Raw genomic sequence first — 14,049 nt, 5'->3', positions numbered from 1 at the left:
AAAATCATTCAATTAAAGATATTAACTCTTATACCATAACATTTAAAATTTGTCTTATAACGGTTATGGTGTTTGGTTCTACTGACTATACTCCTTGAATATGCAAAACTATATAGTGCATGCACATCTGCCAAATATTCGAACTCAGTTTCCTAAAAAATGAACCACATTAGGAAATTATTTTATTCTACATTTTTTAATTATGTATTGAGGTAAAATCACCTTTCGAATTTTATAGTAAGAGATATAGTCGGATCGTAAAGTAAACTTCGAGTTGTTATCTATTCCTACTTCCTCCAAATATTCTGTGTCGACGCTGGAAACATGTATAGTTTAATGCTTCGCTGGTTTTATAGCCTCGTTATATTTCTTTCAGGTACTGTATAACCAGCTGCTGGATACTTTGGGTGTTGCACTACGCGCGTATGAACCCAGCTTAAGGCACGTGGTAGGTTGGCTCGGGTTTACGCGCGCCTTTTCGCGAGCGGGAACGCGTTTCGGGTCACCTGGTCGGGAGACCCTCGTATAACACAGCCACTGGATTAAATGTTCGTGTTGTAATATGGTATTTACGATGTCGTTTGCGGGAAATTAGTGCGACGCCGAGTGAATGCTGCAAATACATGGTTTGGGTCGTTGCATGGGTTCGAAAGGGAGACGAAATTGTCGGAATAATTTTCTGCGAGGTCTCGATTCTTTACCGAAGGCGTCGTATATACGACACACCAGTGCCGTGTTGTCGTTTTCGGGGGCCCTGAGACGAGGCCCATTTGTGGCCCTCTAAATTATTCTATATTAAATAAAATAATAAATGCCGCCCTATCACGCGATGTGACGTAGTATTAAAACAATTCAATAAATAAGATTAAACGTGGGATACATTACACAAAAAAAGGGCCTTATTTTATAATCTAAATTTTGGTATATTCGTTATTTGCTTTCCGTCAGAGTTGGAGAGCCCATTTCCATTTTTTCTAACTTTTTTATAAACCTATTTTTTTAATTTTCCAATTTTTGGGGGGCCCCCTGAGCTTCGGGCCCTGAGGCGGCTGCCCCTCTCGCCTCCAGGTTAAGACGGCACTGCGACACATACTGGTTTCCTTTATTCTACTTTGAAAATTTTATTACATATGGATTTCAGGAGAAAGTTTCTTGAAAAGTAAAATATAAGTTCTTATCTAGTAAATGTTATTTATTTATAATTTATTTTCAAAATGGATGGGATAGAGTCCGTAAATCTGAAAACTCTCAGAAAATGTAAGTTTCCCTAGTGAAACGGTAAAATCGTGAAGGCATGTTCTTCTGAACACCAGTTAAAACCCTGCAATGTTATATAAAATGGAGTTGAAATCTTCGATTGACGTAAGTGGGCAATAGTGTTCCGTGACCGGGAATTATGTGGGCTTGGATTTGATTCCAAACTGGCTTTTCCCTCGATTCTACGATAATAACAACACGTTTACATTACGTCGTTTTACCCACAGCTACGTAATTACTTTTAATTTGGGTTATATTGGGCTATTAGCGTTTCGTAACATTCTTCAACGACCATAGAAGATTACTGAAATCGTGGCTGCGATGTAGGCGCGCGTATCTGTTCCGCGACTTTTTTTCGAAACGCGTGTACATGCGCGCCAACGCCGTGTGCACGTAGGTAGAGTCATCATTGCTCGTACCTGTAGCTGGGACGTGCACCCTGAAGGGAAAGCACAAGACGCGAGGGCGAGTCGCCTACAGTGTAGGCCCTACACTATGCCCGTCTAAAGTCGGAACAAAATCTATCGGCCGCTTAAGATCACTGAAGCGCTGTCCCCACTATTCTACCAGTGGAGAGTGTCCTCACCACTCAGCTGCTGAAGGATATCCCCACTATCATTGTCCAATTACCCTTGTGACTACGTTCTTCTTTTACACTTTAAGCCATAACGCACACAGTGGCAGCCAGGGCTTGAAACGGTTCCGAAAATAACTGTTTAAAACTGTTATATAAAGGTTCTGATTAAAACGGTTATGGAGGATTTTTATTCCAAATAACTGTTACGAAGAACCTAAATATCAGACTATATAAGTATAAGTTACGGTTCCTATATAGCTCTATAACTTTTATTTTTTAGGTTCTTTAACTTTTATTTTTTAGGATCTATAACTTTTATTTTTTAGGTTCTTTAACTTTTATTTTTTAGGTTCTATAACTTTTATTTTTTAGGTTCTATAACTTTTATTTTTTAGGTTCTATAACCGCTTTGTAACTTATATAGAACCTAAAAAATAAAAGTTATAGAACCTAAAAAATAAGAGTTATAGAGCAATATAGGAACCGTAACTTATACTTATATAGTCTGATATTTAGGTTCTTTATAACGGTTATTCCGAATAAAGGTTCCGAATAACTCTTTCAAGAACCGAAATCTTTATAATAACGGTTTCAAGCCCTGATTACAACAGTTTTCAAGCCCTGGTGGTAGCATTGTTTACGTCAACCATGAAGTGACGACACTCGTCTCACCGGCAGATCACCGATAACCAAAGCACTCCACAAACGCGTCTGTGTTCAATATCCTATAACGCTTTGAGTTGCCTGGGTCGCGATTGACCCAGCCGCGGGCATCCACTTTTCATACTCCGAGGGTTAACCATATAGAACCATAAACATCGAGTAAATCGAGCACAGCTCCCTACTAATCCTCAATTGCAACAGCGTTCAGGGTACCATTAAAATCCATTTCCATGATAATTAAGCGCGATCCCCAACAGACTACTTAAATCTCGATCCGTCCCGCATGGGTACGGGTACCGGTGAAAAAGAAAGGACCACGCTGCAATTGCGTGCAGCTGTAAGGAGGACGCGGGTACTCGGCTTTAAATCCTCTGCATATTAATGCCGATCGGGTCGCAGAGAAATACATATTGGATCCCAGCCGCACGTAGGTGTACACCTACGTGAAACCTGTAGCCGAGAGAGCAGGTACGGTCGCGCGATGTGTCGCCCGTGGTTTATACATAGCCGGAGACGGGCCGGGGCGAGGTGAGGTGAGCGGGAGGACGGCGACGTGTGCGCCGATGTCGAAGAAGTCGCGAGGAGTGTCGCCTACGTGTCTGCCCACTTGCAGACGCGATGCCCGACAGCAACCTATGAGAAAGTGGCCCGAGCACCGGACCGGAAGATGAAGATAGCGGCCACATCCTCGTCGAAACGCCGCTTCACGGCCAGAGACCGTTGCGTAAGGGCGATGTCGTCGGCTACGGACACGCACCTGGTTCACCGCTCTCTCGTGTTTTTCTTGTATTTTTCTTACGGCCGAGACAGTTCCTCTGGGAGCCGCGGAGACGCGGCGTCGTGTTTTATTTTCGTACGGGCGCGCGTCTTCGCCCACAAGAAACGTCTTCTGGGCATATGGCCGTTGGCTGGAGCCTCGGGTCGCCTCTGCATCCCACTTTTCCTTCCGTGGCAAGATATCTGTCCTCGTGGTCAGCGTCTGGAGCTTTGGGGTATCGATTAGGGGTGTTGGGTGGAGGAACTATCGATGAGGAGTCAGAATGTGGCTGTTTCCAGGGCTCCGATTTTGTATCACCCTTAAACTTAAGGTGGAGTATGTCCACCTATTCACTACAGTTAAGGTTACTATGGCGGAGTTCACAGATATTGGCTGGTCTGGGCGGTTTTGCGAATAACGATCGAGGGGAAATCCCCTCCCCATCTGAGTCTTAAGGCGGAACCACATATTCGGCAAGATTGTCAACTGCAAACATTAGAAGATCGCGGAAACATTTGATAATAACAGGTGAACAGTGAAAATTTGCGAATGCAAAATGTGTGGTCCCGCCTTTATGGTCAATTTAGCCTGCGTACCGAAGCTACTGGTTTCTTGTGCTCAATTTTTCTCTTGGACTTAGAACCGGCAACGTGCATTTTCATCTCCCAGCCGTAATCCAGAATAGCAGTGAGATATTGGAGATCTGCTAATCTTAAAACCCACCAGTTTCCGACGAATTGACTTTCCTCCCTTCATCTGGACCTCGCAGCACATATTTTCATGTATATACATATAACATCGTTACCTGCAGTAAGTTAGGTTAGGTTTATTCTTTTTCTTGGTATAAATATACATTTTCTTTACACCAAAAATGGCATTTTAAGAGTTTTCTTACATAGCCCAACGAACTCTAGACCTACGTTACCTGCAGTAACCCTGAAGCGTTGGAAATCAGACCTAAAATCAAGCCGAACCTCGCACGGAGACCCACCGGTTCTCCTTGGTAAACATCTCTCGCCCAAATCTGCCCGCGCGACGCGTATTTCCATCTCGTTACAATGCCGTTATCTGGAGTGGCAATAAAGTGTTAGAAATAAGCCTTAAAGTCTCCGCGAATCGTCCCTCGTGGGCTACCGTTCTCCACCGCGGCCGCATGGTATTTTCATCTCGTTTACAATGTCGTTATCTCGAGTGGCAATGAAACGTTAGAAATCGGACGACCGAGACGTATATACACAGCCGCGTTAAGATAAAATAACCTCTCCTCGCGGGACCCTCGGCGTGTGTATTACTGTGTATCGCAATGTCACGTGACGTGAGGCCGTATACGATGCTAAAGGTGATGTGAAACTCGAGACGGAGCAAGACGAGCGCGAGCGACCACTAGCGCGAGAGGGAACGAGCGGGAAAGTGCGGCAGCGCGACGGGGACGATGCATAGACGGTGCAGACGGAGAAGGAGCGAGGCAAGTGAGAGCGCGAGGGAACGGAACGACGGACGAGAAGGGGAAGGAAGGAAGCGTAGCGCGCGCGAGATTCTGGGAAAAGAAACGAGACGGAGAAAAGTGGGGAAAAAACGAGAAAAAGAAAGTGGGCCCCCGGCGTGTGTTTGCGCGTTCACTCACCCGGGTGTCGCGCGCGTCGCTCTTCTTTCCTCAGTTTCCTTTCTTCCTTTTCCCCCCCTTTCCTTTTTCGCTCGCCACGGAGAGCGTTATTTATTTTAGCGAGTGCGGACATACTCATGGCTCTCCGCCGCCGCGAACTCGCGAAAGCGAGAGGGGAGCGACGCTGGACAGTTCGAACGGAATCGCGAATTAAATGTCGCGCCGATGGAAGAAGCAAGTGCAGCGAGGCGCGCGCCCCGTCCTCCCGCGGACGTTACTGGATCCGCGCTCGCGGAAAGCAACCCGTGAATTTATGTAACCTGGCTGCAGACGAAATTAATAACTCGGCCGACATTACACCTTGCGGACGAAAACGTTGCTCTTTATCGCCGTCGAAAATCCCGCCTGTCTCACCCGTGATTTCGAAGCCGCGGCAAAAAGAGGTGGAAAAGAGAAATTATTACCGACCCGTTGCCAACATCCCCCCGCGATTTTTTTTAACGTTCCCTCGAGCATATATTCGTCCCGTTTATCGGGCGGGTTCGATGGAAATAAAACTCGGGCGGATACTTTTCCCGGAATTTTTTCCGGGCCTTGTTTTTTGGCTTGATTTTTTTTTTGACGTTGCTCGTGATAAATGTGTGGTTAGGTGGTTATTATGTAGGTAGGTTTAATGGCGGTCGCGCGCGGAACGCTCGTCTAAATGCAATCCTGTATCCGACGGACGAGAGTCAACGGTCGACCGTTCGGATATTTTAGGATTAACAGTGGTCTATCCTGTCGTATTTTTCCTAAACGGACTACGGTGGAAGACTCATCGCGGTTCATCGAACTCCCGACTTGCAAGCGCGCGCTCAACGTTATCCTAGAGCGGCTCTATGTCTGAGAATAGTGGCAGAAACCGTGTTCCTGGGAGTTTCGATGAAATTCGTAGGAAGCTGGTTAATGTTCGGCCCAGACTATCAGAGTACTAGGTAGCTATAATTACTTCTAGTGTTGCGTGAAAAAAATGGAGATCCATTATCACCAACTCCTCGTCGTGAGATGTAGGACGTAGACATTCTAGGTTATAAAAAAATTTAGGTTAATGGAAATTCGTTTAGCCTTAGGATTCAAAGTCACATTTTTTTATTTCTTTGCATTCAATTAGGATAAAATGTTGAAGAGGTAAAAACCTGCACTGTTTATACGTTAAAAGTTTGACCACTTATTTATGAGAAAACAGTTCGTTTCTGATCAGAGTTTCAATATTTATTTTATTATTGTTTATTTTATTATAGTTACGCAGAGAAGCGTAGAGGTTGGGCTTATTCATCTTTCTGTTTAGTCTAAGCCAATATTTACGTAACGAAACGACACCAGCGCTGGTGCAATGAAACTGAATTATGCGAGAGCGGACCAAACACGACGCAACTGGCGTCGCAGTTATCGTCTCCTGTTTTTGCGCCCCTCGAAACGCGACTCGAGTCTGCGACGCTCGGGACGTCTGTTTTCCTTGCCTTCGATCTCAACTGTGTGTTACCATTTTTCATCTCTGACGGGTCCTGGTACTAGATCGCTCGAGTACCCTCCTTTTTTTCGCGACTGCCGTCAGGGAACATATTGAGCTTCATTACTTCCTGCTATGTATTCCCTGCGAACATAATAAAGTTGGCACCTCTTCAGTCAAGTTTTTCATGTGGAAACTCACTTTTTTTATCAGTGGTCTCCGATCTACTACAACAAGCTTAAATTTTATTTGAATTTTAATATTCTTCCAGTAAATCTTTAAACATGTCCACACCACAATGTGTACTTAACCTGAAAACGAGTTAACTCGTCTTCCTTTTTTGTTTTTTCTTTTGCTACTTTAACACATGTCACGCGTGGTTATTAAATTAAACTAAAAGTTCATCTGTTTACTAATATTATTTTCTGAGTAAATTGTTTATTTATTTACTGATAAATCTTTCAGTCTTTATTTGCATGAGGAATATCATCGAGCCATATTCACACCTGCTATAGGCAAGACGAGTTAACTCTTTTTTTTGTCATTTATCACTACTCAGCGTACCCGGGAACACTTTTGATCGAAACACTCTCGATTAACAGGTTAAACCCATCCACGAATTGTTCCCCATTCGTCCCTGGATATATTTAAAATTTAAGCCCACCTAAGCCCTCTACTTTACGGACTCAAACGCACTGTGCGCAAAGGAAATCCCTTTGGAGACTTAGCAGCCGCTCGCGCCTAGGCTCTCGCCATCCTTTATGACCAAGTCCCATAATCTCCGGGTACCGTAGCGCGGGGAGGTGGCAGTCCTAGAACAGAAGGAAGGAACGCTCGGTTAAGACACCTCCTCGGTTTATGCAAATCGCGTCCAATTTACGGACGTTCCTAACTCCCACTGATGCTTTTCCATTGCGCTTAATTTATGCTACTTAATCCATTTACGCAAAACGTCGCCTGCGTGTAATTCGCGTGGACGCTGTTCCGCGGTGGACGGCTGGTTTCTATAACCTCGCTTAACTCTGGGATGTACGGATTAGTTTGACCGTTCTTTGGATGCAGGGTCCATGTTTCTTGTCTCATAATTTTCTTCATGCAGACCTCAGAGTGATATTTACAACAAAAGAGTCTCACCTTACTGTGATCTAAAATTCATATATTCTTCGAGAAGATACAGATAATGAGGAATATATAGGTAGTGTAGAAATCGCGGAAAAAGATATCCGCAGGTGATGGGACTGAACTCGAGATGTTTGGAGTCTTGCGTACTGGTTAACCGCGCTTTTACCACCTCGGCTACCGCCACCCTCCCAGTGTCACTATTTTCTGAACCTCTTTCATTAGTAGGGGGGTTTCTGATCCCACAGTACATAGTTTGATGCGTAACTGCGTTCTAAATTGGTTAATCTCGCCGAGCGTTGGGCGCGAAGGCAGCAGCACAAAAGCGAGCCTACCAGGAAAACAATGAACGGGCCCCGCTATTGGGTTTCCGTGCCCGTGCGCTGGGAGGGCGCGTTCAGCGTTCCACGAATCCAGCCTGGGGACCGACGGTTCGAGATAAAGCGGACGAGATTTCACAGTTCATAAGTTACAGCGGCGGAGTCAACGGTCTATGAAACGTTGGTATATGGGCCAAATTAGCACCGGCCACACTATACTCCACGCCGACACGGCCACGGCGTGTGTCCTATTCTCATCCTTCCAATAATAGATTAAACGTTTAGCGAGATTGGGCGCCTATGCTCTATCGCCGGTTACACTCTGTTGCTCGTGTTTTTCGCCGTTGTAAATTGCGGTTGCGACCGCCGCGGCTTTATCCCTCGGTGCTTCCCCCGTCGGATTCCCCGCTGGAAGCGTTAAGCCTATCGAGAGGCTGCGTCCAAGCTGGGAATTGTTGCTCATCGTTCGTCAAATCTTTGTGGAGCGGTGTCTCTATTTTTTGAGGTTACGAGGAGGTGATATCGATGGGGGAGACTTCGAGTTGGGTTTCGTTTCGCGGGATGGTGGAGCGGGGGCGCGTGGCGTATCGTTCTGTGAATTTTAGAGAAACAGGCGATGTGGCACCGGCAGAGAAAGAGAAGAGGTCCATTAGGAGAATGCTGGATCGGAGCGACGGGGCGCGTCGGCCATGCATGCCGCACGGCAACGGTTCTCTCGGGCTTTTCTCCGATTTCGATCCCTCACTGTCGGAACTAATTCACTCGCGGACGCTTTCTCCTCGATATTCGAGTAATTTATCGGTTTGTTGGCGAACCTTGGGTTAAACGAGGCGTAGGAAGCTGGGGAAGAAGTAGATGGAATTTGTGGTATCTATTGGCACCGCGCGTCCCACCATCTATCACCAGTGGAGGTTCCTGCTTATAAATACAAAGCGTATCAATAAACAGTGACGCAAAGGGAAACAGTTACGGCAGACTGTTTCCGCTGGTTGCAGCGAAAGCTGTATCAGTTGTAGAATTGATGGGGTAAATTGAAACGTACGTTCTAGATATATCCTAAGTCCCTATATCAAATATATTTCAGATATATTAAATATAATTCAAGTATGATAAATGTACTTTGAATATACTAGAAGCTCGTCAAGTATACCAAATATACTTTAGCAACACTCTTCCTCCAATTTTCAAGTACATATTTACCATTCTATTTGAATTAAGCCACCCTTATGAGTACGCAAGTTTCGCACGAAGTATAAATTTCGCAAGAGTCCGCAGTTTCACCAAACAAGTGTCGTTCTTCCGAAGCCATTCGAAGTATACGCGTACCTGTCTCAGCTCAGTTCTGACTCAAGAAATGTCAATGTATCCCCGAAGCTGCTCGGTGCACGGGGCGGACGCGCGCGTGAAACGGCCGGCTATCAAGCGTTAATCGGGGAGGAGAAACGAATAAGGGGGGTTCGATAGGACAACATAGCGTGTACGGTTCGATTCGCATATTTGCGATGCGGTGGCGTGTCGAGGCTCTCCTCTCCCGAGCCGCCGGTTGCTTAGGACCGACTCTGCGCTTAGAACGACTTAGCACGCGCGGTGCAACGACCTCGCGCAACGAGCCTTGCCGTGTGTCTTTATTCCTCTCTTTCTCTCTTTCTCTCCCTCGCGAGCACAGCCAAAGCAAACGGACGAGTGGACGCGTATACGAACCCAAAGCAATTCAGCCTGTCGTTGTCGTCTAATAAACCGACCAGAAATATTCTCGCGGACCGCGGTGCCGAAACACCGCGCGACCGTCCTCGCGCCTTGCCTCGCCTCGTGATCGTTGATACAACACGAAACAGATCCGTTTCACGAATATTCTGCGCGCATTTGGGAACGGCCTGTGGCGCGATTGGCGCATAGGTGGCGCCCCGTTAGTTTCGGTACTTTTAGAGTTCGGAAAACAATAACATCGGAGAGTCGGCGTTGGGGGATTGGTAACGCGGTTGGCCAGTACGCAGAGGAGCCGTAGATCTTGGGATCGAGTCCCGTCGCCTCAGGTTGTTTTTTTCTACAACCCTTTTTTCCGCCTACAATAATTTAGACCGTAGATCGATGGCAGCGTACAGTAATAATTCGATAGAAGTGACCAATTCTCTATTCGATGGTGTTGTCACTTCCCATCTCCAACAACTCGTGCGACCCCTTCGGATGCAACCACCCATGGAACGTAACAACCCGTCGGCTCCTTGTGTCGAAAAACTGTCTTTCACTGTCCCTTTCTTTCACTGCGATTTTCAGCGAAACGTAAAAGCGTGTGAATAAACAGCTCGAAATATCTGAGAAATATCAAAATGTAGGGCCCTTTACGATTCGTGTTGCAATACGATCTCGATCTCGGAACAAGAATCGAATTAGCACTGTAGTTCCTTGACAAGCTTCACAGCGATTATTGCCCCTTTATGACTATATCACCGTGCAAAACTGCTGCTGTCAGCCATAACTCCCTCTATCAAAAGCAACTTACGACTTCTTACGGCCGACCGGCGTAACAGCTGAACGCGTTAACATGTTACTTACTACTCCGTGCGTTCGGTGAAACGGAGAATCGCCTGGTGTCGCGCGCACGCGACGTTGATTTGTCGCTAGGAATCGGGGTGCCGCGGATACGTGACGCGCGGTGGCGCGCGCGCGCGTTAAAAAGGAGACGCGTCCCGCGCGTGCGCGCCGCTGCGCTAGGATCGTCCGTACACCCGGGAATGGAATAAAAGTGAAACCGCGGAATGAATGGAACACTCCCACCCCGGGGCAGCGTTAATCGCCCGGTTCTGAATCACCGGCGGGAACTGGCGAACGCGCGGCCGCTTAAAAATCGCCGAGACGACGATGAGACGGCGCGCGAAACAAGAAACCGGCGACGCTGGCCAAAGGTTCGGCGGGGCGGGGGCAGAGGAGAGCCGCGAGCTGGGAAGAAGGAAAAAAGAGCGCGCGCCGTTCTCGCAAGGCCGTTGCCTCGTTTAAAAGTGGCGTTCTCTCACCTTCTTCCGCTAAAACAAAAAAGGGGGAGGAATAAAGGGAGAGAGGGAAAGGGCGGGTGGCTGGTGTGTATATGACTCGCCTTACGACGTTCTTTCCTTTCCGCGTAAAAATAAATGCGCACCACCGAAAATAACAAGCCTCGGACTGTTTCTGACGTATCACTTTAGTCTGGTATGAGCTATTCCACGTCAAAACGAATAGGGGAAAAATTTAGCTTCACCGATTCTCCTTGCAGAAACAAACTATACTGAATTTCAACGGCCTATGTCAAATAGTTTTCGAAATATTTAATGTTGAAGTTTCGAAAATTCAAACAAAATCGGCTGACGCGTCGTCACTTAAACTGTCATATCTCGGTCATTTTTAAAGATAATGCCAACGTCTTGGGTTCGTTTTAAAGCTGAAGGAATGCTTTCTCAACCCGTATATATAATATTTTGTTTATTGTTAATAAACTTAACAGTAATCGATGTCAAAGTTTCAAATCGCGATTTGACGTCGTTCCCACCCACGATCCGGCTTGAAAAAAATACCATTCGATTCGTTAAGTCTTCAACTAATAAATGCTTTTCTCAAAAAAGTGGAGGGATTTTGGGAACAGTTAACAAAAAAAAACTTACGATAGTAAGTTTATTAACAATAAACAAAATATTCTATATACGGTTTGAGAAATAATTCCTTCAACTTTAAAATCAACCCAAGATGTTGGTATAACCTTTAAAAATGACCGAGATATTATAGTTTTAGTGATGACGCGTCAGCCGATTTTGTTTGAATTTTCAAAACTTCAACATTAAATATTTCGAAAACTATTTCACATAGGCCGTTGAAATTCAGTATAAATTGTTTTTGCAAAGTTATCGACAAATGCTGTAATTTTGAAGAGAATCGGTGAAGTTAAATTTTTCACCTATACGTTTTGACGTGAAATAGCTCGTATGTGGCAGGTAGTATACGCGGTACTGGGTTTCGCGGATGAGGAATTAAGACGGATTGGGACTATTACTCTGTTAGCTTTAAGTAGCTTGAAGTTGGATATTGAGCGGAGTTCGGTTTTGTTGGTTTGTGTTTAATGTGAACGTCTTGAGTATGTCGAGGTTTTTAACTCTTAATTAGGTATGTGGTACAAAATGACATAACTATATATATGTGGCATCCTCGGCACCCCGTGTAAATTGTTGTCACTCTTTTGCATAATACTACTACTCCTCGATAAAAGTATCTGGTACTGAATGATTTTATGAGCAATAATAAATAAAAGTTAAGAAATATTTTTAAATTTATTTATTTTAATTTTATATTTAACATTATTACAAAATGTTCCACGAATAACATACCAAGGGTGCTAAGAACACTCTGCATACCTAATTAAAGGTTAATGGTGTAATTGTAGTTCTACGGGCTGGACGCTGTGTGAGTCAAAATAACTTTGCAATGCTGATGGGGTAAAATTAAATAAGTGGTCGCTCAAGGTCACGGAGGGACTATCCCCACTTCCCTACGGTTCAAATATCACAGGGTTCTTTCGTTTAATTTTTAAATGAATGTAAATGTTTATGGAATGTAAACTGAATCTTCCCTGAATCTATATAGACTCAATTGCCTTACCCTTTTACACCCCCCTATGTCCTTCACCCGACACCCATCATCAGCCAATTTAACTTTCCAAATTCTTAGCACTAATCAACCAGCAGAATTAGTACAAAACTTTTACCACCCCGTTACAATCAAATTACACGCATTCACCCCGCACGAAGCGCATTAACACTTCTGTCAGCTGATAAAAAAAAGATACCAATCTGCAGAATTCCAGCCCGGGTTCTGTCATTGCACGCTATCGAGCAAAAGCCATCTGAGCGTTCACTGGATCAATCGAAATCGCCTGTTTTGTTGCAGAATGCACGTTCGGCAAGCAGATACGGGAACTGGGCTCCACCTGGTTCGCGGATTTGGGCCCGCCCTTCGGAGTCATGTACTGCATCAAATGCGAGTGCATTCCGGTACGTATTAAAGTGGGTGTGCCCTCACGCATTCGCCCCGTGTCCGTGTGCATGCATCTCGGGGCCCGTTGCATTCGTCTGCGTCCGACCTATGACCCCTTTACAGCCCGCGCCGCGGCGCAGTCTCGGGCCTTGCGCGCGTACCAACATTACTTTTCCGTGTAACCGCGAGCCGACCTGACGCGACTTTTACGGGACTCACGGGCCCCATTCTTCGCGGCGGTACCGCGAGCACCGGAACACCGCGCGACACCGTGCTATAGGTCGTTTCAAAGCTCTGACGATAGTTTGCGAGGATTTTCGTTGGTTTTGATCTTCCGGGGCATTGCTTTATTTTTTTCTGTTTTTTCGGGAGGGGAGGGGGGCATTAAGGCGTAAGGAAGATTATCGCGGAAAAGAATGCTGTCACATTCGCGTATATATGCGACAGAGGACAGGAATACTCTAAAGCTTCGCTTTTACTGGCAAGCCGGTGGGCGTGGCAATGCCTTTTGAAGAGCGCTGTAGGTCGACGTAATACGCGAGGCACGAACTAAATCTCGATCTGGGTGACGTGACCCACGGAGACTTGACGTGCTTTCTAATCCCATTCCTGGTCCGAGACAGACTGGCGTCCGCTTCTGAGCTTGCCTGCTGCCGCTGTATAGAAATGCGAGCGCGTGTATACCGTGACGCATCGTATCGCGTCCTTTAAAACTCGATCGTGGAGTTCCCGTGGCGGCTCCCGCGTCATTTGCTCCCTCAAACGTGCACTTCTACGTAAGGTCACGAATTTCTTCTTCGCGTCTGCCTGGGTCCAGACGGGACTAAAATTTCAGTGTACAGGACGTTTCATAGGTGGTGGTCCCAACTTCAAATATGAATTTAGAACACAGAAATGATAGTGAAAGAACGATTATCATGGAATGTCTGTTATATCCGATACTTTTGCGTTTTGATAAATCGCGTTATTAGATTTTTTGACTTTTTAAAAATGCAGCGACTCGGGGAATAATTGCTTTTATGCTGAAAAGCATTCAGAAAGGAGTCAATTCTGCTGATGCACGACCGAATATAGTCGCGTTCGTGGTGTATCGGTACGATCGGTATTGTCCTGGCTCTTTTTGTCGGTGCGAAACTGTCCGCATTATGCGCCGCCACTCTTTTATTTCTGAGGCGAACATTCATGGGCCGCGCCTACGTTCGATTATACATTTATCGCGCGTACGCGCCCTCCATTTTCAATGAAGCCGTCCGCACGAATCGAATCAGT

General features: G+C 45.8%; 1 protein-coding gene across 3 annotated transcripts in view; it reads left to right on the top strand.

The window, feature by feature from the left end:
- Nucleotides 1-14,049, top strand: part of Sog (chordin short gastrulation) — a 127,353-nt gene that overhangs the window by 70,089 nt on the left and 43,215 nt on the right. For all 3 annotated transcript variants that reach the window (XM_076828700.1, XM_076828691.1, XM_076828683.1), the window contains one exon: nucleotides 12,694-12,797. In XM_076828700.1, coding sequence (XP_076684815.1) covers nucleotides 12,768-12,797 — 30 coding nt within the window. In that variant the 5' untranslated portion in view covers nucleotides 12,694-12,767. The remainder of the gene's footprint in view (nucleotides 1-12,693; nucleotides 12,798-14,049) is intronic.

This window comes from Andrena cerasifolii, chromosome 1, assembly GCF_050908995.1.
Source record: "Andrena cerasifolii isolate SP2316 chromosome 1, iyAndCera1_principal, whole genome shotgun sequence".
Lineage (NCBI taxonomy): Eukaryota > Metazoa > Arthropoda > Insecta > Hymenoptera > Andrenidae > Andrena > Andrena cerasifolii.
The sequence above is the reverse complement of the archived record's forward strand: the minus strand, read 5'-3'. Positions and strand labels throughout refer to the sequence as shown.